Here is a 24,251-nt window from a genome sequence, read left to right as displayed (position 1 = left end):
CAGGTCTGTACTCCTTAAATGCCTAAAGTTTGACAATAATGCCCTTCTTCTATGCAGTTATATAGGTAATACAGCTTTTAACAAAAAATTGTTAAATTAATCTGCCAGAAAGCATCATAGTAGACTCAGTTGTTATACATGACAAACAGAATATAGCTAAGCAGTTTAATGAACACTTTGTCTCAACTAGCTCTGGTCCTGTTACCTCTCTTTCTGATCCAGTATCTGTAAACTTAGCCGCCAATGATGAACCTCTCCCATCAGCAACTCCTCAATCCAAATTTGTCCTACAACCCATTTCTATTGATGCAACTAAGAAAGCACTTATGACCATAGACCATAAAAAGTCCCCTGGGCCTGATGGATTTGACCCTTATCTCCTGAAGTTCGCGGCAGAGTTTATTGCAGAGCCTATTGCTCACATTTTTAATCTAAGTATACAATTAAACTGTATTCCAAAAATTTGGAAAGCTGCTTACGTTTTACCTCTACTAAAAGGAGGGGAGCCAACTGACCTGGATAACTATAGACCAATATCAAACCTGTCAGTACTTGCTAAAATACTTGAATCTCAAATCAACTCCCAAATAAAACAGTTCCTTACAGTCAACAACCTCCTGTGTGAAACTCAGTCAGGCTTCAGAGCAGGTCACAGTACCATGACAGCTGCTGTGTCTGTTTTAAATGATTTAATAAATGCCTTAGACAAAACACATCATTGTGCCGCCCTTTTCGTGGATTTGTCTAAGGCATTTGACTCTGTCAACCACCAACTACTTTTAGCCAGACTCTGCAAGCTTGGAATAAGTGACTCTGCCATAGAGTGGTTTAAAAACTATCTCTCAGACAGAACACAATGTATCTACGTGGACGGACTTAAATCTGACTTTTTGGAAGTGACTAAGGGAGTTCCTCAAGGTTCAATTTTGGCACCTGCCCTGTTCACTATTTTTATAAATGACATTGGAAATAACTTGAAATCTGTTAAATTTCACCTCTATGCTGATGACACCATAATATATTCAATTGCCTCTTCAGTTAACAATGCCTTGAATGATCTTCAGTCTGCTTTCCATCAACTTCAGGTCTCCCTAAATCAGCTGAAGTTGGTCCTAAATGTAAAAAAGACAAAATTCATGATATTCTCTAAAGCTCGCTCCCAAAACTCACAGCATCACGGCATTAAGACCTTAAGTGGAGAAGCAATTGAGATTGTGTCCTGTTATAAGTACCTGGGTATCTGGATAGACGACAAATTGTCTTTCACAACACATTTAAATAATATGTTAAAAAAGCTGAAAGCCCTGCTCAGCTTTTACTACAGACACCAATCCTCTTTGATTCCCTCAGTGAGGAAAAGACTTTTTCAGACCACCTTCCTTCCTGTTCTGGACTATGGAGACATCATATATATGAACGCTGCCTCCTCAGCTCTCCACTTCCTGGACATAGTTTATCACAGTGCTTTACGTTTCATCACCAACTCTGCCTTCCGGACTCATCATTGTGAACTGTATGCTCTGGTTTCATGGCCCTCCCTAAGCCTCAGAAGACAACATCATTGGCTTACTTTTATTTACAAGGCCATCCTGGGTAAACTCCCTCCATACCTGTGTCACCTCATGTCTGTAGCTAACAGTGGTTACAACTCACGCTCTTCAAGTCGTGTTCTTTTCACTACTCCCAGGATCAACACAAACCTTGGCAAAACATCATTTTCCTATGCAGCACCATGGTCGTGGCACAATATTCAAAAATCCCTGCAATTACGGACTCTAAGGCTACGTTCACACTGCAGGCCTTAATGCTCAATTCCGATTTTTTTGTGAAATCGGATTTTTTTTGAGTGTCCTTTCATACTTCCAAGTATATGCGACTTGTATGTGATCTACTGTGTGAACTGAAAGCGTTCAACCGAAGTGTCCCTCATGCGCACTCGAGGACGCGATGACGTCACACGTAGCAAGCGTCCTCAGTGTTTGCGGAAGTAAACATGACTCGTAATACCGCAGCGTATATTGCCTTCTTTAAGTTCTTCTCCAACAGGAGCAGGCACATTACGAACGAAATCTTTTTAAGAAGATCAAAAAGAAAGACCCTCCCCCAGTTCCGGTAAGACCCTTCGAGTTTGGTCTGAATCGAGCTATCTTTCCAAATATGAATTAAGTCAGCAACCTCACTTTCTCTCCATTGACTGCTCTCTGTGTTATCTTCCGCCATGGTTGTTAGTTTTTCCCGCCTCCGCTTAGTAGGACGCAGATTAGTAACGTTTAGTAACATTTGTCAAGTATCAATGACGTGTAGGTCGGATGAATGCGACCTGGCCGTACAGACACAGGTCGCATTTGAAAAGATCAGATACGTATCGGATTCAGGACCACATATCCAAGTGGCCTGGGTCGCATTTGAAAAAATCCGATCTGTGTCTTTCAGACTGTCATAAAAAGATCTGATACAGGTCACATATGGGCAAAAAAATCGGAATTGGGTCACTTCAGGCTGCAGTGTGAACGTAGCCTTATTCCGCTACAGCATTTTAAATCACTATTGAAAACCGCTTGCACAGAGAATTGTAACTGTTATTCTAGAGTCTAGTTTATGATTGATTTTAATATGTTGTTTTTAATGTGTTTTTATATGTCTTATTGTACTGCTGCCCCTTGGCCAGGTCTCCCTCGAAAAAGAGATTTTATCTCAAGGGACCTCCTGGTAAAATAAAGGTAAAATAAATAAATAAAATAATACTTTTTTTTTTTTTTTTTTTGACAACTAAAAATGTTTCAACAAGTTCCGTACTGTGGGTACTGTGGGAGCACAGTTAGTTTGATCAGAGCATCTTGGAGTAACGGTAACCTCTGCAATATTACGGTAATTAGAACTTTTGCTCACATTTGCTTTTTCTGCACTTTGAGTAACCAGGAGAGCACAGATGAAATAAACAAAGAAATGGTTTATTCCATTAATAACAGCTAGCAAAAACGATAAGGCCCCATAGCAAGTTTTCATGAACTACTAAATGGCCTAATCGATTTCCACCCTTAAATCTAATTGTGATGACTTAGAAGACACTTCAGCAGCCAGGCATTGACGTGAAAACCTTGTGTTTAGTTGATGTAAAGCGATTCTGTAAAAAACTGCACAATATAATTTTAACAGTAATGTTTAAGATTCACTGCCAGTTATCAAATATTGCCTTGGTTTGGAAAGCTTTTTCTGACATAAATAAATAAATTTCTATTTTTTCTAGTCATCTTTGCGCAACATGTTTGGTGTCCTAAGACATTAAGTTGTTAGAAAAAAGCAACAGAAACGATATTTTTTAGGAAGCTAATATAATTTTGATAGCGCTTTGTATCCTTTGAAGGTCAATGGCGTAATCACTGGCCAGGAAAGCAGGTCAAGCATGTGGAGCACTAATCCTGTGCAAGCAACTACGGCAGCACATTTAAACCCGAAGCAACTACGGCCAGGGGTGGATTTAGGAAATTTGGGGCCCTAGGGAAAGACAATACATAAAACAGACCCATTATACAGATACGGAATTTTTAGTAGGATAGACATCCATTATTTGTTCTAGGTTTTGTCCCTCTCTTCTTGTCCCTTTTCTTCTTGTTTTCCTCTCCATGTTTTGTACTCAGCTGACTTTTCATGCTGTCTCTAAAGGAATGAAAGATTTTTTTTCCAAGCACTAAGCTCACTTAGCTGATTGCTCCTTCCTGTGTTTCCAAAAAGGCCAAAGTAAATAACCCAGTCCTTCTTTTCACTGTAGACAAGCCATGATCTGCTTATCTGTTCTCCATTTTTCATTTGGATGAAATAACAGCTGCATTGATCATGACAGCAGACAAGATAGAGGAGAGCAGGAGGCGGGGTTACCAATCTACTCGCTCTGGAGAGCAGAGTTCGCTGCTTTTAGATGTTGTCGCCAAAGTCTGCAGTAGCAGAAAAAATTCACTAGATTTGGCGCTAGGCGTTCTTTTGGAAGTCAAAGTGCTAGAGGGATCTGAAAAGTGGCTAAATATAGCGGCTAAAGCGCTAAGTTAGCAACACTGCTCTTCGCACCATGGTTTGCTGCTGTCTGTTTGGACCTTTCTGAACATGTGCTCAAATGGACTGATCCAATATGGTGGACACTGAAGGGGGGCCAGAGAAACACTTAATATTCTAAGCTTTCTGATGGCATTTTAGCAAAAGGATTTTTATCAAAAACTTAATGTACACAAATAAGGAATACTTGTATTAAACAGAGTTGTATGGGGTCCCCAGGAACTTGGGACCCTAGGCAACTGCCTAGTATTGCTATGGTAATCCCCCCCCTGACTACAGCAGCACATTTAAACCTACAGCAACTACGGCACCAAATTTAAACCAAGATTCTCAGCATGACATATAAAGCTTAAAGTAATGTATTAAAGACCCTTAGCTGTATAGAAACCATGTGTTTGGGCTGCTGTGACATGTAGTCACAGCCGTACAGTTACCTAAAAACGGTGTATATCGATTTTATTGCTACGTTTACATTGCAGTGTCACTTTCGTATTAAATTATTTCCAATAAAATGATATAACTTACTTTGATATCTTAAAATACATGTATTCCAGATTATCTGAAGAGACACCAGGAAAAAAAGATGAGAAATTAAAGCTGGGAACCAAAACTGAAATAAGCAAAATACTGCAAATCAGTCAAAACATGTTTAAGATATGCAATTACTTATCTTGCCAGTAAAATTTTCCAAAAAAGTAATTTCAGTAGGGCTTTTAAAATCCTCCTGATACAGGTCTAGTATCTATTTACCCATGCCCTGTTTGACTTACCTTAAATAAAAATCATTGGAGGTGTTTTTTCTCTTCTAGTAAACAGAATAACAGCTATTTTCTTTAAGGTATTGTGTTCAAAACCTAAACAAAGTTATAAATCAGATGTCCAATGTTAAATAAGGCCTATTCTAAAAGAAAAGCTTCTCTTGACCAGAAGCCAGTGAAGTGACAGATTAAAAGCATCTTCAATTAGAGAACAAGAGAGACACTCTAGAAGAAGTCAGAGCGGGAGCCTCCCTCTGTCAAGTAATTCTCTACTGTGTCTTTATATATGGTTACTGCAGTAAATACCCCATATGTCATGTCATTACATACCCTGATGAACTGAAAAATACTGTTGGCAATTTGCTTAACAGATTAAGGTGAAAAGGGAAGAATCAGGCTATAAAAATAATATTTATCTGCCATTCTGAGGGTGTTTCTCTTAACAAATCCCCAAGCTGCTATAGTATGCATAATATTTCTAAAACTAAACTGAAAACAAGTATTATTTGTCAAATTGCATTCTGTAACCCATTCAACTTAGCAGCTGATTATTCCATTTTATTCTGAATACACATCACTCATGTATGTATGTATGCTCTTTTTTTTAATCAATTATCATTATTTCACTTATTATGATATGATTGGACTACAAAATATATTAATTGCTGCCAACGTTCCAGTGAGATGATCCAAAAATGGTAAAATTAAGGTACAAAACAAGCCAACCTTAACGTTTTTGCATAGAGTAACAGTCTGGGAAGGGAAGTTGTAACTCTGAAATCTATAGCTCAGGTGGAGGAAACGGAAAAAACAATAGCAGAGTAGGTAACAGAAATTGTCTTTATAAAATGGTCAATAGAAACCAATGGGTGGAAGAAAGAGAGAAGTCCCACTAGCCATGTGCTTCAAGACACGTAGAAGATGCAGAAAATTAAAGAAAGAAGGTGATTCGGTCAAAAGGGATAACATTTATTTTTATTTCTTAATCTGTGAGAGATTTTTATTGTGAGTTAGTAAGTTCACTTTCTAAGATGACAGGTTATAGTTTAAGCCAGTGGTTCCCAAACTGTTCTCTCTGCCCACCCCCCATTTCCCCAATTATCAACAGATGCTTTTTAACAGTTGCATAAAGTAAAAGTCAGCTGCATTAAATCATATACTGCAACAAGCAAACTGCAATCAACTTTAAGTCACAAAACTAGCACTTTTAAAGTGTAACAGTTTTGAGTTTACCTGTTGATTTGCAGAGATGGGAAGTAACGAAGTACAAATACTTTGTTACTGTACTCAAGTAGATTTTTCTGATATTTTTACTTTACTTTACTACTTATTTTTATGGCGACTTTTTACTTCTACTCCTTACATTTTTACACAAATATCTGTACTTTCTACTCCTTACATCTTAAAAAATTGTCTCGTTACTTTAGTTTTGAATCATTTCAATCGAGTTACCGTTATTATTTTTCACGTCATCAATACCAAATTCAATCTAATTGGATGGGAATCTACGTTGCATTTGACGCACCACTACAAGATGAATCGACAGATACGGCGGTATTCATTGGCGGCAAATCATTGCAGCTTGGTGGCGGTGGCGTTAGCATAGTAGAATGGACGACGAGATGATTGAAAATGAACAAAACGGAGATCTAGTTCTTTTGGCAGACATCCATTTAAAATGTAGGCAACGGCATGAAAAAAGTGGTTTCTACTTTTACTTTCATACTTTAAGTAAATTTACAAGCCTGTACTTTGTTACTTTTACTTGAGTAAAGAAGTTTAATCAGTACTTCCACTTTTACCAGAGTATTTTTTAACACAAGTATCTGTACTTTTACTCAAGTACGGAAAGTGAGTACTTTTGCCATCTCTGTTGATTTGACCATGTTCCAGAACTGAACATGGCTATCAATATTCTTTGTTGCCACCTCCAGGGGGCGCAAACCACACTGTGGAAAAGCACTGTTCTACAGTTCTACAGTTTATTAATCACTAGAATGACCAATTCAAAGTTCAGACTTAATTATACAGACTTAATTTACAAACTGTGACCATTTTTTTTTTCTGTTGTAAATTCATTGAGCTTCAGCTAGTTTCAGATAAAGAGTTGTTAAGCCTTTAGATGTGTAAAGCAGGTGCTGATGCAGCTGTTTTTACAACAAAAAATATTGACTCAGAGGATCTTAATACGAATGCACATCATACTTTTCTGATTTTTACTATTTTGTTCTTTTTTTTCCAGATAACGTTTGCATGGTGGTGCAGTTAGTTGCAGTATCTGCAGCAAGAAGGTTCTGGGTATAATCCCGGGCTGAGAGTCTTGCATGTTCTCCCTGAGAATGTATGGGTTCTCTTCACATCTGCTTTTTCAGAACCGTATCCGCCCGCACCGGTAGAGTTCAGAACCAAGACCCGACCCATTACCAGCATTTATCCAAATTAATTTCCAGTTCTATGACTGAATTTTAAGTTCATAAATTCTGTTTTTGGTGTCAGACATCCAGCTGCTGCAGCCACCAAATCTCAAAGTTACATTTCACATCAGGTTCAACTTATTTTATGGTCTTTTAGCTGAAGGAGTGGAGATTACAGAAGGACATCTTTAACAATGTCAAATGAGCATATATGTGTAGTATCATAAAAAAAAAAGATACATTAACTGTTAGACTTTATGCTACCCGTAGCTATTAGCATAAAAGTTTAAATCAGAACGTTCTGCTGCTGAGGTAATGTTGATCTGCATTTCTCTATCGAAATTTAAATAAATTCTTTTCATTTAAAAAAACAACTTATCCAAAACATAAAATTAAATGCTGTAGTTCATATAAAGGGGGCTTTATAAAATTATCTCCTGCAGCGGTCTGGTGAAGCCTTTAATTCTCAGATTAAAGTCAGAATTTTGACTTTAATCTGAGAATTCTGACTTTCTTCTCATAACTCTGACTTTAATCTCAGGATTCTGACTTTTTAAATCTCAGAATTTTGAGGAAAAAGTCAGAATTCTGAGATAAAATTCAGAATTCTGACTTTTTTCACATATTAAACTAACATAATATTAAACTTTTTTTTTTCAGTGGCCTAATCCTCTTCCTTACAGTCTAAGGCACCTTGTCTTTGTTCTGTCTCTATGCTCAGATGCTCTGTTCTTGTTTGACAGTTTCATGAAAAGGACACCCGTGGTTGTTCATAATGTTTTTTATTTCGGGAAGAATATTCTTCTTTGTAAATGAATCTCCAGAGGTTCCAGAGGAGTTCCTCCAACAGAGCCGACCTTCTTCATCAGCTTGTTAAGCTCCTTTAAGTCATCTGCTCTAATACTGATACCCTAGTAAATGATAGCAGAAGAGATCACACTGTCCACAACCGACTGACAGCAGATATGGAGCATCTTACTGCACACACCTAAGCATCTTTAGGAAGTAGAGTCCGCTCTGTTCCTTTTTAGTCACGTCTCCAGTCCAACCTGTTGTTCAGGTGAACACTCGTCTATTTATAGTCCCTCCATCACGTCTTTCTTCTCCCATGATGGTAATAGTGTAATATGTCTGACATTATGAATAATGCTGTTAAAGACATCTACCAAACTCACAAAGGCACCACTGCTTCAGCTCAAAATCTGTAAAAATATGAACCTGATTTAAAATGTAAATTGATGAATCTGTGTTTGATTATCTGCTGCTGAAGGACCAGCAGGTTTTGCACAAAAAACTACTTTTCTTTTGGAATGAAATAAAATAAAAACTGGTTTCAACCCATCAGTTTCAAGCCAATGCATCTGATTTTAGATGATCTGAATACAGACACAGTCTGAATGATTCACAGCCTTCTGATTTCATGGGTTTCTTTTTTCCCCCAGTTTGTGATTTTAATACAATCTTAACAATTAAATTAGACTTTGTGGACATACTTTGTGCAAAAGCGATCCTTAAATGATGAATGTCTCTTTTGTATTTTTTACTTCTTTTTGTCTCTCACACGTTTACACAAACACACAGCAGTTCATCTACATTTGAGGGAGTTGAGTCGTTAAGTTGTGGCAGGCAAACGCTAACGAATGCACAATTAACTTGGAGGCCAGCCTCCCTCTCCAACATGAGGCCCAGACAAAGAGAGGAGATGCTTTACTGGCAGCAGGAAGGCCAGCTGAAACACTGACTGTAGTGTGATTGCAGGAGAGAACATAGGAGAGGAGATAAAGCAAGAAAACAGCTGAAATACTGTGTTTACTCAAGGAATTGAGATGTTGTGTATATATGAAAGCATCTCTGGAGAAACAGAGGGAGAAAATGGGCAAGAAGAGGGAATAGTGGGGAGGAAAGCTGGAAGGATCTGAAGAAGAAACTCTGTCATTTGTTGAATTGATAGAGTTATGGCTTTAGTCTTCAGCACCCTGTTGAGACCGTGACATCTTTCAGACTGAAATAATGGGGCAGGATCGTATTTTAGCTTTGCAGAAATGAATATCTACTCAAATCAGCAAAGACAAAAAAAAGTCCATGAGACTGATGAGATAAAACATTAGATGATAGCATCAAGCTGTTAGGCTAATAGTAGGACTGCAACTAACGATGATTCTGCAAATTGATGAATCTGTCAATTCATTTTTTTAATTAATTGATTAATAATTGGATATCCAAAGGTTCCTTAAAGAAGATTTTTTTTTGCAGAATTAAACCAGGTGAAAGTAAAACTTTTCCAGTTGAGGAGTTCTGGATAGAGCATGTTGACAGACGATATACTACATAAGTGTGTGTATATATATATATATATATATATATATATATATATATATATATATATATATATATATATATATATATATATATATATATATATATATATATATATATATATATATTTTTTTTTTTTTTTTTATATAATTTTTGTTTTAATTACTGCTCTAAGTGGGTCGCTCTCTCAGCTAAAGGCATGTTTTACAGTCTCTATACTCCAGTAAATACAGGTGCTGGTCATAAAATTAGAATATCATGAAAAAGTAGATTGATTTCAGTAATTCCATTTAAAAAGTGAAACTTGTATATTATATTCATACATTACATACAAACTCATATATTTCAGATGTTTATTTTGTTTAATTTTGATGATTACAAATGACAACAAATGAAAATCTCAAATTCATCATATCAGAAAATTAGAATATTGTGAAAAGGTTCAAAATTGATGGCCCCTGGTGCCACACTCTAATCAGCTAATTAACTCAAACCACCTGCAAAAGCCTTTAAATGGTCTTTCAGTCTAGTTCTATAGGCTACACAATCATGGGGAAGACTGCTGACTTGACAGTTGTCCAAAAGACGACCATCGACACCTTGCACAAGGAGGGCAAGACACAAAAGGTCATCGCTAAAGAGGCTGGCTGTTCACAGAGCTCAGTGTCCAAGCACATTAATAGAGAGGCGAAGGGAAGGAAAAGATGTGGTCGAAAAAAGTGTACAAGCAAGAGAGATAACCGCACCCTGGAGAGGATTGTGAAACAAAACCCATTCAAAAATGTGGGGGAGATTCACAAAGAGTGGACTGCAGCTGGAGTGAGTGCTTCAAGAACCACCACACACAGACGTATGAAAGACATGGGTTTCTGCTGTCGCATTCCTTGTGTCAAGCCACTCTTGAACCACAGACAGCGTCAGAAGCGTCTTGCCTGGGCTAAAGAGAAACAGGACTGGACTGCTGGTGAGTGGTCCAAAGTCATGTTCTCTGATGAAAGTAAATTTTGCATTTCCTTTGGAAATCAAGGTCCCAGAGTCTGGAGGAAAAGAAGAGAGGCACTTCATCCACGTTGCTTGAAGTCCAGTGTAAAGTTTCCACAGTCAGTGATGGTTTGGGGTGCCATGTCATCTGCTGGTGTTGGTCCATTGTGTTTTCTGAGGTCCAGGGTCAACGCAGCCACATACCAGGAAGTTTTAGAGCACTTCATGCTTCCTGCAGCTGACCAACTTTTTGGAGATGCAGATTTCATTTTCCAACAGGACTTGGCACCTGCACACAGTGCCAAAGCTACCAGTACCTGGTTGAAGGACCATGGTATCCCTGTTCTTAATTGGCCAGCAAACTCTCCTGACCTTAACCCCATAGAAAATCTATGGGGTATTGTGAAGAAGAAGATGCAATACACCAGACCCAACAATTCAGAAGAGCTAAAAGCCACTATTAGAGCAACCTGGGCTATCATAACACCTGAGCAGTGCCACAGACTGATCGACTCCATGCCACGCCGCATTGCTGCAGTAATACAGGCCAAAGGAGGCCCAACTAAATACTGAGTGCTGTACATGCTCATACTTTTCATGTTCATACTTTTCAGTTGGCCAACATTTCTATAAATCCTTTGTTTTTATTGGTCTTCAGTAATATTCTAATTTTCTGATATGATGAATTTGAGATTTTCATTTGTTGTCATTTGTAATCATCAAAATTAAACAAAATAAACATCTGAAATATATGAGTTTGTATGTAATGTATGAATATAATATACAAGTTTCACTTTTTAAATGGAATTACTGAAATCAATCTACTTTTTCATGATATTCTAATTTTATGACCAGCACCTGTAATTAATTGATTACTAAATTAGTTCACGATTATTTCAATAATCAATTAATCGGATTAATGGTTTCAGCCCTAGCTAATAGCTGTTCTTTGTTGAGTCATATACATGATGATAGACAAAGATGAACTAATTATGGCAGTAAAAAGCATTGAGATGTACACCTGTCGTATTAAGAAGAGAGTTATGGATAGGACGGAGAAGGAGAAGTTTGTGAGGAAGGAAAATGGCTACAAGAGGTAGACAAAAGACTTACAGCATAGCACGGGTGGTGGAAGAACAACATTGTTCAATGAAGGTATGAGAATATATGAGAAATGACAGCTCAGGTTGAGGGGATTGAGGATAGAGGTGGAAAAAACATGGATGCAATGGTTTGAAAAGGTGCCGAACACGGATAGAGGTGAGGTGTAGAAACATATGGAGCTGCCAGTGAGCATACAAGAAGATTCAAGAGAACTATCCATGAACTAAGGGTTCATTGATGAGAATCCATGGATGAACTAAGGGTTCAATAATGAGAATCCATGGATGAACTAAGGGTTCATTGATGAGAATCCATGGATGAACTAAGGGTTCATTGATGAGAATCCATGGATGAACTAAGGGTTCATGGATGATAATCCATGGATGAACTAAGGGTTCATTGATGAGAATCCATGGATGAACTAAGGGTTCATGGATGAGAATCCATGGATGAACTAAGGGTTCATGGATGAGAATCCATGGATGAACTAAGGGTTCATGGATGAGAATCCATGGATGAACTAAGGGTTCATTGATGAGAATCCATGGATGAACTAAGGGTTCATGGATGATAATCCATGGATGAACTAAGGGTTCATGGATGAGAATCCATGGATGAACTAAGGGTTCAATAATGAGAATCCATGGATGAACTAAGGGTTCATGGATGATAATCCATGGATGAACTAAGGGTTCATTGATGAGAATCCATGGATGAACTAAGGGTTCAATAATGAGAATCCATGGATGAGCTAAGGGTTCAATAATGAGAATCCATGGATGAGCTAAGGGTTCAATAATGAGAATCCATGGATGAGCTAAGGGTTCAATAATGAGAATCCATGGATGAACTAAGGGTTCAATAATGAGAATCCATGGATGAACTAAGGGTTCATTGATGAGAATCCATGGATGAACTAAGGGTTCATTGATGAGAATCCATGGATGAACTAAGGGTTCATGGATGATAATCCATGGATGAACTAAGGGTTCATTGATGAGAATCCATGGATGAACTAAGGGTTCATTGATGAGAATCCATGGATGAACTAAGGGTTCAATAATGAGAATCCATGGATGAGCTAAGGGTTCATGGATGATAATCCATGGATGAACTAAGGGTTCATTGATGAGAATCCATGGATGAACTAAGGGTTCATTGATGAGAATCCATGGATGAACTAAGGGTTCAATAATGAGAATCCATGGATGAGCTAAGGGTTCATGGATGATAATCCATGGATGAACTAAGGGTTCATGGATGAGAATCCATGGATGAACAAAAGGTCCAATAATGAGAATCCATGGATGAACTAAGGGTTCATGGATGATAATCCATGGATGAACTAAGGGTTCATGGATGATAATCCATGGATGAACTAAGGGTTCATTGATGAGAATCCATGGATGAACTAAGGGTTCATGGATGAGAATCCATGGATGAACTAAGGGTTCATGGATGAGAATCCATGGATGAACTAAGGGTTCATGGATGAGAATCCATGGATGAACAAAAGGTCCAATAATGAGAATCCATGGATGATCTAAGGTAGCCTGGGTGCCATTCCGAACTTAGTCCCGCCCACAAGGTTTGAGTTCGGGGAAGTTTGGTCTGGCTCTGCTCCATAGTAGCGCGAGTATTATCGCCCACTGTCAGGCGATCCAATCAAATTGTCAGGGCGGGCTTTATACGATGATGGACAGATGATCAAGAGTAACGTAATCAACCATGTGACCAAAGCGCGTTTGGGTGACAACAACAATGGCTGCCGCTGGAGAGTTTGGGTGAGTAGATTCTGCTATTAGGTCTGTTCTAGAAGATATTGACAGCAAATTAATTTTAAAAGAGGAACAGAGAAACGCGATCAAGTCTCATCTTCTTATTCTAGGCGTGAAACTGCACGCTTTGATTTTTGTGGACAACAACTATGCCTCGCTTAACATACGTCACGCACTCCGTTGCTCTTATTGGTTGTAGGTCTATCCAATTGAGTGCAGAGGCATTTTTTTTCCTGGTTCGTTCGAAACACGCCCCATAATCACAGCTCTATGGAGCAGCATCAGACTCATATTCTGACTAGAATTGAGTCGGACTACGTCAGGCTAGATCTAAGGGTTCATGGATGAGAATCCATGGATGAACAAAAGGTCCAATAATGAGAATCCATGGATGAACTAAGGGTTCAATAATGAGAATCCATGGATTAACTAAGGGTTCAATAATGAAAATCCATGGATGAACTAAGGGTTCAATAATGAGAATCCATGGATGATCTAAGAGTTCATGGATGAGAATCCATGGATGAACAAAAGGTCAAATAATGAGAATCCATGGATGAACAAAAGGTCCAATAATGAGAATCCATGGATGATCTAAGAGTTCATGGATGAGAATCCATGGATGAACAAAAGGTCCAATAATGAGAATCCATGGATGAACTAAGGGTTCAATAATGAGAATCCATGGATGATCTAAGAGTTCATGGATGAGAATCCATGGATGAACTAAGGGTTCAATAATGGAAATCCATGGATGAACTAAGGGTTCAATAATGGAAATCCATGGATGAACTAAGGGTTCAATAATGAGAATCCATGGATGAACTAAGGGTTCATGGATGAGAATCCATGGATGAACAAAAGGTCCAATAATGAGAATCCATGGATGAACTAAGGGTTCAATAATGAAAATCCATGGATGAACTAAGGGTCCAATAATGAGAATGAACTAAAGGTTATACAGAGGGCTGTATGAGTCTGGAGGGACACCAGGAAAATGGAAAACGGAGGCAAGCGATTTGTCCAGTAAATTATATGGATGAAGTTAGCATTATGAATTAAAGAAAGCTAAACCTGCTGGTAAACCAATGGACATGTGAAGATATCATGATGATGTCTTACCAATGTTTTTTTTTCCAAAATAAACCCTTACTTCTGCTTAATTTGACTCAAAACACCAACAAGAGTCTGATAGAGAAAAGGAGAGAGATGGGCAGGAGGAAAGGAGTTGTAAAGAATATCAGAAAGGAAGGACAAGGAAAACGGGAACAAGAGAGAAACGAAAAGGCCGTGAACCTAACAACACTTTACTGCCAGGAACAAACTATCACTCTGTCTCAATCTCGCGTTCATCCCACCCTTGATATATTCTTACTCTAGAGCTTCTGGAGTGCCCAGTGGAATAGTCTGCCATACTACCCACATCACACGTCGTTTGTTAACAGGCAACCCAGAGTTCTTGTGGATCTGGAGCAGAGCTGCATAGCAACCCCACAGCACTTCCTGCTGGACCAGGGGTTGAACGTCAGGGGCCGTTGTTCGTGGCTGTGCCCCCTCTGCCTTTACATAAACAGACGGGAAGCAGTTCACTTACAATCAGCTTTGTGCTCCGTTGTGAGGAGAAAGGAAACGAGTGTGAACGCCAAGCCACTCCAGTTCACTGCACCTCCACATGGGGTAACAAATGTGTGTTTTAAACAGAAATCTTTCAAATTAAGGTACTGAGAGTCAAGGAGTTTGGGGGGTTCTTTTGTTTCATTTTGGCTTTGGTTGGACAATTTACCTTGCAACAAATATGGCTGCATTGCTTTAGCAACTAAGATGCAAGGTGCACTTGGACATTTATGCGACTCCCAATTCATACAGTATTTCTGCTTGGAGAAATGTCAGGTTAAAAACAACTGGAAAATATTTCACATATGTGTAAAAACATTCATCACACAAATTTGACATTTCATGTAAGAACTTCAGCTATTTAATTATTTGTTATTTTTTAAGTTCCCCAATTAAGTTGTGAACATTTTTAATTTCCGAAAGTCTATTTATCTCCAGTAGAACTTTTGGAAATTAAAGCTTTTTGCCTCTTATGGTTCTTAAATGTGAAAAAAAACATACATCTGAAGTTTCAACGTTTTTGCTTCTTGGTTATTCATTGAAAAAAGAAATATATAAACTTCTAGTCACATTTTAAAAAACACCAAGCCTTCTGGATCATGGAGCATTATAAAACTGGGTCAGTTTATTTAGAGATAGTGAGTTTAATTAGCTTAAAAGATATTTTAAGAAAGTATGCTGATCAAATCAGTGTAACATTTAGTGACAATGGTTCAGTGGAATAATATAAACAGGTTGAGAAACAGTGATTCAAATAATATGAAACCTAGAGATCTACCGCCATCTAGAGGCTAAACCTGAGCGGTACAAAAGAAAAAAACAAAGCTATTTCAAAATGTTAGATCTAGATGAAATAGATATGTTGCACAAATATAATTCGTTTCCTCTTTGATTGTTTTTTTTTAATATAAAGATGAAATAAATCTCTTATTATTACTTTTGAAGTCATCAAGTGGCCACATCTTCACTTCTACACTGGAAAAATTATCTACAAATAAGTAAAAATGTCTTAAATTTAGCGTATTTACCCTTTGTTTGAGTTGGTAAATGAGATAGTTTGCCAATGGAATGAGTATTTTTACTCTTAGAATAAGATAATTAGACAATATGCACTTGAAATAAGACAATGGAATTGTTTTTTCTTATTTTAAATGTAAATTGTCTCGCTCCATTGGCAAAATGCATCACTTACCTCCTCAATTCAAGAAAAAATGCTCTTATTTTAAGAAAAAATTACTTATGCAGATTACATTTTTTTGCAGTGTAACATCAAAACTACAAATAGGAAAAGAAAACTGAAGTACCATCCTTCAGGTTCATTAATGATTAAAAAAATGTCCTGCTCAGGGACTAACATGTTTTATTTTAACACATTTTTTCACTTCGTATGTTATAAGTATTCAATTCAAAACATTAAAGCCCTCAAAAGGAGCATTTTTCCACATGGGAAACTACTTCAACAGAGGCCTTTGTTGCCCTACTTTACAGCCCCGGCAACACCCTGTTGCCCTAACTTCAACTCTGTTGTTGACAATAATCCTCCCGTGACATAAATAGCTACCTCCCAAACAAGCAGAACAGGAGCATGCCTTTAACCTGATAAAACCAGAAAAACAAAAGACACAAGGCTATTTTGGTTTCTGCCACCTCATCAGAACTGAGATGTCTTTAAACAGGGACAGTCATGGTTAGATCATGGTTACAGGTTTCCACTTCCAGATCAAATTAATTGTTTAAAGGAAATAAAATAAAACAGATGCAAGGGCAAAGCATTTCAGAGCAGTTGATGTTGGGATCTAACGAGGCACTTTAAAAGCATTCTGGGAGGCCATTAATCAGCTTTTAATCATCTAAAATGACTGACTAATGGTTAAACATACATGTTTTTCTGCACTGAACAGTAATTCTTACGAAAACTGTATAAGATTTAGTAAAATCCCACTGTGAAAAACACCCAAACAGTCATCTTTAAACGTCATCTTTAGATCAGAACAAATGTAAGCCCTTAAAGAATGGTCAAACCTGGACAGATTTATCTATTTTTTCATTTTCCATAAGGATGCACCAAATATTCGCATTCAAATCTACCAATGTTGGTCATTATAAGCATCTCTGTATCAGTGCGATAAGTAAAAGTGGGATAGTTTATTAAAACCGATATTTATTTCCATGTAGTCGCTGATTTATCTTAAGATTGGGGAGGGGAGGAGATGGGCCATGTGGTATTTGTTGAGCAATGTGTCCCTGATGAAAATGCAGCTCAGGATTGTCCCTGTTCAACTGTAGTAAGAAGCTATTTCAGCTGTTTTTAGTCTTTCATGGTGTCATAAGGGTAAAGAAATACATGATATAGGATAGCGGTAAATATCAGTTATCGGCCACAAATGCAATAATAATATTGGCTCATATTTTCATGTAGGTGCATCTCAAATTGTCCATACACTTATCCTTACAAGGTCGCTAGTTCCTGTCTGATTATTACACCCTGGAAAGCTCTTTAATCCATCATTAGGCCACGCTGAGTTATTTTTCATTGGCTGTCCCTTCAAAAAGGAAAAAATTGCATGTCTAATTGTGACCCTGCCTATGAAAACCCAGCTAAAGTCATTTTTTGGTTAATCTCAACTTAATGTATAAAACCATTCTTAACATTGTGTAGAATGGTTTTATACATTAAGTTGAGATTCACCAAAAAATGACTTTAGCTGGGTTTTCATAGGCAGGGTCACAATTTTATTACAATACAATTTAAATGTTTAAAAATCTATTTAAACAAGAACATTTCATAAAGTAGGGTAAAGATAATGCCTGGCCAAGAAGTATCCCTTAAATCATTTTCACAGAGTTGGAAAGTCTAAGACTAATTCTACATCAAATCAGTAATTCTTTCAAAAACAGCTTCTGTTTTTTAAATTTTTTTTTTTATAATAATAATAATAAAAAAAACAATAATAGACATTAATAGACTTCTGGGACTTAGATTAGGTTTAGCATAGAGACCATAGTAGAGAATACAATGTCTAAAAACATATCAATCTACACTGCAACCTACATTTGTGTTTCCACACAGATTAATGTTTCAAACTGTAAACAAAATGCTTTAAGCATGGTTTATGCTTGATGTGGCCAGCGTGGTGACATTTCATAATTTTGGGATGCCACTCTGCGTGACATCTGTTTGGACAGACTTTCCGAACCACACACCTATGAAAATTAGTAACAACGCAGACAGAAAACATGGCAAGCGAGCAGCAGCTCCCACTAGTAATTGTTCACAAATGTAAACATGTAGAGATCCAGTGATTTAGCCCATAGATTTTGGACAAACTCTTGGAAATAAATGACTGTCGCTCTCAAACAGCATGAAGAGGCTTTGAAAAAGTTCTAAACTGCTTTCTTTTCTACTTACTCGTGTAGCTTGTCAGATTGCTGTTTGTGCTGAACATGACAGCTGGAATGGTGGAAAAGCTGCACAGTATATAAATACAGCAGACGTGACCAGTGGCTCATTTGCCACATGGATTGTGCATCCATCAAGCATAATGAGCCCTTTAGTCATCACAGCATCAGTTGCATGCAGGGGTGGGGGTCGCATGCTAAAGTGTCTCCTTGGAGGAAAAAATGTGTGTTAAAGTGCCCGGCGGGAAGCTAAAACATCTGCTAAAGTTCCCTCCTCAGCAGCGAGGATGCACTATGTCTGCTCTTTTACTTCTTTGTGCCCCTGGCCTTCAAAAAGTCTGTGCACGCCAATGCTCTGACAATTCTTAATTTTCTAAAGTTTGTACACTGGAACCGTCACATTTACATTTGAGGCAGAGGAAAACTGCAAAAAACAAAACAAATGTCTTGGGGAAAAAATGAAATTAGCGTTACCTCAGAAAAGGGGACGTTTTTGATTAATTGATTAATTGGCTTTTATTGATCTCACAGTGGATAAATGTACTTGTTACAATCAGTTAGCCATCAGCTCAAATAGACAAAAAGAAGAAGGTGCCAAAGAAAGAAAAGGTGCATGGGATCTATACAGTATATACAGAGCGTCCACAATGTATATACTGTGTATATATATATATATATATATATATATATATATATATATATATATATATATATACGGTATATAAATATTAATAAAAAAGACTTCAGCTGTCAGTTATTTTTGATATATATATATATATATATATATATACACTATATTGCCAAAAGTATTTGCTCACCTGCCTTGACTCACATATGAGCTTAAGTGACATCCCGTTCCTAATCCATAGGGTTCAATATGACGTCGGTCCACCCTTTGCAGCTAGAACAGCTTCAACTCTTCTGGGAAGGCTGTCCACAAGGTTTAGGAGTGTGTTTATGGGAATTTTTGACCATTCTTCCAGAAGCGCATTTGTGAGGTTGCACACTGATGTTGGACGAGAAGGCCTGGCTCTCAGTCTCCGCTCTAATTCATCCCAAAGGTGTTCTATCGGGTTGAGGTCAGGACTCTGTGCAGGCCAGTCAAGTTCATCCACACCAGACTCTGTCATCCATGTCTTTATGGACCTTGCTTTGTGCACTGGTGCACAGTCATGTTGGAAGAGGAAGGGGCCAGCTCCAAACTGTTCCCACAAAGTTGGGAGCATGGAATTGTCCAAAATGTCTTGGTATGCTGAAGCATTCAGAGTTCCTTTCACTGGAACTAAGGGGCCAAGCCCAGCTCCTGAAAAACAACCTCACACCATAATCCCCCCTCCACCAAACTTTACACTTGGCACAATGCAGTCAGACAAGTACCGTTCTCCTGGCAACCGCCAAACCCAGACCCGTCCATCAGATTGCCAGATGGAGAAGCGCGATTCGTCACTCCAGAGAACGCGTCTCCACTGCTCTAGAGTCCAGTGGCGGCGTGCTTTACACCACCGCATCCGACGCTTTGCATTGCACTTGGTGATGTATGGCTTGGATGCAGCTGCTCGACCATGGAAACCCATTCCATGAAGCTCTCTGCGCACTGTTCTTGAGCTAATCTGAAGGCCACATGAAGTTTGGAGGTCTGTAGTGATTGACTCTGCAGAAATTTGGCGACCTCTTCGCACTATGCGCGTCAGCATCCGCTGACCCCGCTCCGTCAGTTTACGTGGCCTACCACTTCGTGGCTGAGTTGCTGTCGTTCCCAAACACTTCCATTTTCTTATAATACAGCTGACAGTTGACTGTGGAATATTTAGGAGCGAGGAAATTTCACGACTGGATTTGTTGCACAGGTGGCATCCTATCACAGTTCCACGCTGGAATTCACTGAGCTCCTGAGAGCGACCCATTCTTTCACAAATGTTTGTAAAAACAGTCTGCATGCCTAGGTGCTTGAATTTATACACCTGTGGCCATGGAAGTGATTGGAACACCTGATTCCAATAATTTGGATGGGTGAGCAAATACTTTTGGCAATATAGTGTATATATATAATATATATATATATACATATATATACATATATATATATACAGCTATTGCTATTATTAGCAATTATTTTGGTGTAATTGAGGTTTGATAAATTAATCTATACCATTATTTTATTTACTTATTTTATTATAATTTGTGTACTATAGCGAAAAATCATCTAAATGTTTCACAAAACGCACCGGGTGTAAAGTCAACCTGAAGGCATCACCGTCATGTCGCGTGCGATCCTCACCTGAGGGGAGCAGGTAACTTCCGGTGACTGTCCTCCACTGTGCGGCTGTGGGCGGAGCCTGCTACTCCTTCTGGAAAACTGCGCTGCTGGGAGGAGAGGAGGACAGAGCAACAGGAGCACCGCAGGAGCAGCTAGGAGATCACCTGTTCTACAGCTTTCCTCTTCGCCTCACTTTTATTCCCAGTTTATTTGAGCTTTTTCCTTTTTTAGTGGTTTAATTTTTACACTTCGCCTTTAGAATGACGGACACACTTTTACCGAACGGCATTGAAGACAGCGGAGGAGATGCGAAATATTTCAAAAGGGTGAGTTTAGTTTCTCCTCTTTCTTTCTTTATTAGTGGATTTACGGTAGCTGGAGTTTAACCTCATTAACGCATCTATACAGGTTGCTAAATTAGGTGTTTTCCAGTATATTAAGAATATTAGGCTTCAAAATTAAACTGTCTTTATAGGATTTAAAGTCACCATTTAGCCCAATCTGTGAATCGCACACCTTAATCATTTTTTTTAATTTTTAATTTTATTTAGATAGCTGTTAATTCAATAAAAAAAAAAAAACCATTACTTAAAAATAAGAGTCTGCTGACGTCACATTAGACATTTAACCCAATGATTCTCCTGGTTTTTTTATCATTTCCCGCCCAGTTTTTGTATTTATTTATTTAATCTCCTATTTAAATAATATTTCTTTATATTTTGTAAACTTTCCCTCAGAGAGTTCTAACTTTGAGGAGGTAAAACACGTGGAAGAGGTTTGTGAAGATGATCGGGACAGATGTCAGTTTCTAAAGTGTCTTTAGAAAAGCAGAAAATGCGAACAGAAATGATTAAATAGTAAGATTTCTAAAGAAGGACATAAAACAGATGTTTTTCCTGTGAAATGTCCTAAATAGGGCGTTGTTATTGTTACCCTGCTGCCTTGTTTTCCATAGCAGAGCCTCAGTTGTTGTGAGTCGCACTTCAACTCAAACTGGTCAAACGTGAACCTGATATAAATCACAAGCATTTATATGAAAATATGTTTCAACTCGAACCTTTACTTATTTAACCAGCTGGTTATCTATTAGTATATATTGATATATCCCACTGGATGTGGTATTTAGATACCCCAGCAGTGTGAACTGTGTTTGGGCTGAGATAATGATAATGAAAGAGGGGAATGTGAACTGGGAACTACTGGTTCTAGTCTTTTCAGCTGCTGAGACGTCACTAACAGAAAGCAGAGAGCTGTCAGCTTCAGGTGGGTGGGTGCTTTTCTAGGAAAAGCTTTATCTAGGGGAACTGGATGACCAGTCATTATCAGCTGCCTGTTTTCTGTCCAGTGGGACTTTTTCCAGCATCCCTTTTAAACACCTTTCCACATCATTTTAGTATAATCAATTCCTTTTCTTTCATTTTACCACAATTTCTGTTTCGGATTGAAGGATTTTCCTTCTGTTACCTTTGACTGAAGATGCTCTGCTTAATGGCATTATTTACCAGGTTTCCTGGAGCTATAACAGAAGATGACAGTTTGATCCTCCGCCGCCTGAAGGTGATGCTGTTAAATGGTCCAGCTGTAGTAGCGGCTACAGTAGCGTTCTGGCTTTGTGTGTAGTCTGTGGTTACAGGGGACACAGTTTGACAGGCTGAGTTATTACAGAGTTTAGCCAGCTCCATTGCTCTGCACGTTTTGGAGTGTTTTTATAGGGCAAGCGTGTTTAGATGAGCATCTGAACCCAGCCTTTGTGTGTTAAATCCCCCTCTTAGCGCTGTCTGGTTTGAGACTTCCTGTGTCTATTAAAAGGTCAGTGGGAGTCGGGGGCTGGTACAGCCACAGGACATGACTGAACATTAGAAATGTGGAGCTTAAACCCTGCTGCCATCATGATTCTCACTTAACTTCACTTTTCCTTCCTCCTTCTGGGCTTCAAATGTTACTTTTTATGGCCCTTCTGAGGAGTAAGGAGCGGGTACTTCCATGTAAACCGCAACTACATTTACATATTTTCCTAGTTAGAGAGATTTGCTGTTAAGAAATCTCTCTCAAGTTTTTCTTCTCTTGTCCTTTTTCCACACGATGTTAATAAGATGAATGATTAACAAGACTTGCTCAGGTCTGACAGACGCTCCAGGGAACCGTGGTGGTTTGGTGGGGGTGTCCTCCTTAGCTGGGTTTCCAGCTGGATGTGTGCAGGATGGAAAGATGGCAGCACCAAACCCCTGAGTCGGCATGTTTCTGCTCCTCATCTCGTCCTCCTTGGCCAGGGAGAGCGTTGACGTAGCATCTGGCCGGGGGCTTTCCTACAGCCAGACCACAGACATAAATTGACAACATGTGCAACGCTTCTCCAACTTAGAAAACTCCCCTTTGAGGAACAAACATCGACTCCCTCCAAGTCTAATTAAATATAAACTTGTTAAAGGAATAGTACACCCAAAACATGATTAGCCTTCATTTTCTACTCACCCCCATGCTGAACAACACTCTGGAGTACTTTTTTGATATCTCAAATGCATCTGGAGATCTGGGAGGCTTCTTGCTGTCTGCTGACATTCAAATAATGGAGGTCTACGGCGCCCGAGACAGAAAGGTCCGTAAAAGTCCACAAAAAACGTGTCAATATTCCTCCATACTGCTCGTCCAATGTATTCCAAGTGTCCTGAGTGGGTAGCGTCCATAATTTACCCGAAACAAAGTCATTTAGAATGTTTTTAGAGCATAAACAGTAGTGTATAGGATTTCCTGAAAGCGCACGCCCGCGAGTTCACGACGCTACGGAAGCCGGCAGACCAAACCAGATGAAAGTGCGCATTCAGCGTCTGCTCTGCCGATAATGCAAGCGTAGAAGAAGAAATGTGCTGTTTACCTGTGCAAAGAAAGAAACAACGAAAGAAAAATGTCTGAGGACTTCAGTGTTGAGGAAGAGCATGAGTTCTTTGCCGAGCTGAATGCGCACTTTCATCCGGTTTGGTCTGCCGCGGTTTCCGTAGCGTCGTGAACGAGCTTTCAGGAAATCCTATACACTACTGTTTATGCTCTAAAAACATTCTAAATGACTTCGTTTCGAGTAAATTCTGGACGCTACCCACTCAGGACACTTGGAATACATTGGACGAGCAGTATGGAGGAATATTGACACGTTTTTTGTGGACTTTTATGGACCTTTCTGCCTCGGGCGCCATAGACCTCCATTATTTGAATGTCAGCAGACAGCAAGAAGCCTCCCAGATCTCCAGATGCATTTGAGATATCAAAAAAGTACTCCAGAGTGTTGTTCAGCATGGGGGTGAGTAGAAAATGAAGGCTAATCATGTTTTGGGTGTACTATTCCTTTAAGTATTCACTATAAATTAAGAGATGTACTTTTTAATTTCCAATTGAAACGTGCTGCTGTCATCTGCTTTAAACTAATAGAGTAGAAATACTGAGCACACTTAATCCGTAAGGCAGAAAACACAGATTGTTCTGGCTCCAGACTGGGTCATACCCCAAGCCCCCTCCTGCTGGATTGCATCTGTTAATCACTCCTGGTGCAAACCAGCCAACTCTCCCGACATCGCTTCATGCACTCTTTATG

The 24,251-nt window shown here is 38.7% G+C and overlaps 1 protein-coding gene across 2 annotated transcripts in view; it reads left to right on the top strand.

Annotated features, from left to right (window-relative positions):
* The first annotated feature begins 20,777 nt into the window (after positions 1-20,777).
* Positions 20,778-24,251, top strand: part of rhpn2 (rhophilin, Rho GTPase binding protein 2) — a 49,436-nt gene continuing 45,962 nt past the window's right edge. Inside the window, exon 1 of one of the 2 annotated variants that reach the window (XM_038270997.1) lies at positions 20,778-20,994. In XM_038270997.1, coding sequence (XP_038126925.1) covers positions 20,929-20,994 — 66 coding nt within the window. In that variant the 5' untranslated portion in view covers positions 20,778-20,928. The remainder of the gene's footprint in view (positions 20,995-24,251) is intronic. The other variant, XM_038270996.1, reaches the window with a different exon arrangement.

Source organism: Cyprinodon tularosa, unplaced genomic scaffold (assembly GCF_016077235.1).
Source record: "Cyprinodon tularosa strain WSP-4 unplaced genomic scaffold, ASM1607723v1 ctg786, whole genome shotgun sequence".
Lineage (NCBI taxonomy): Eukaryota > Metazoa > Chordata > Actinopteri > Cyprinodontiformes > Cyprinodontidae > Cyprinodon > Cyprinodon tularosa.
This window is presented reverse-complemented; position numbering and strand designations above follow the sequence as displayed.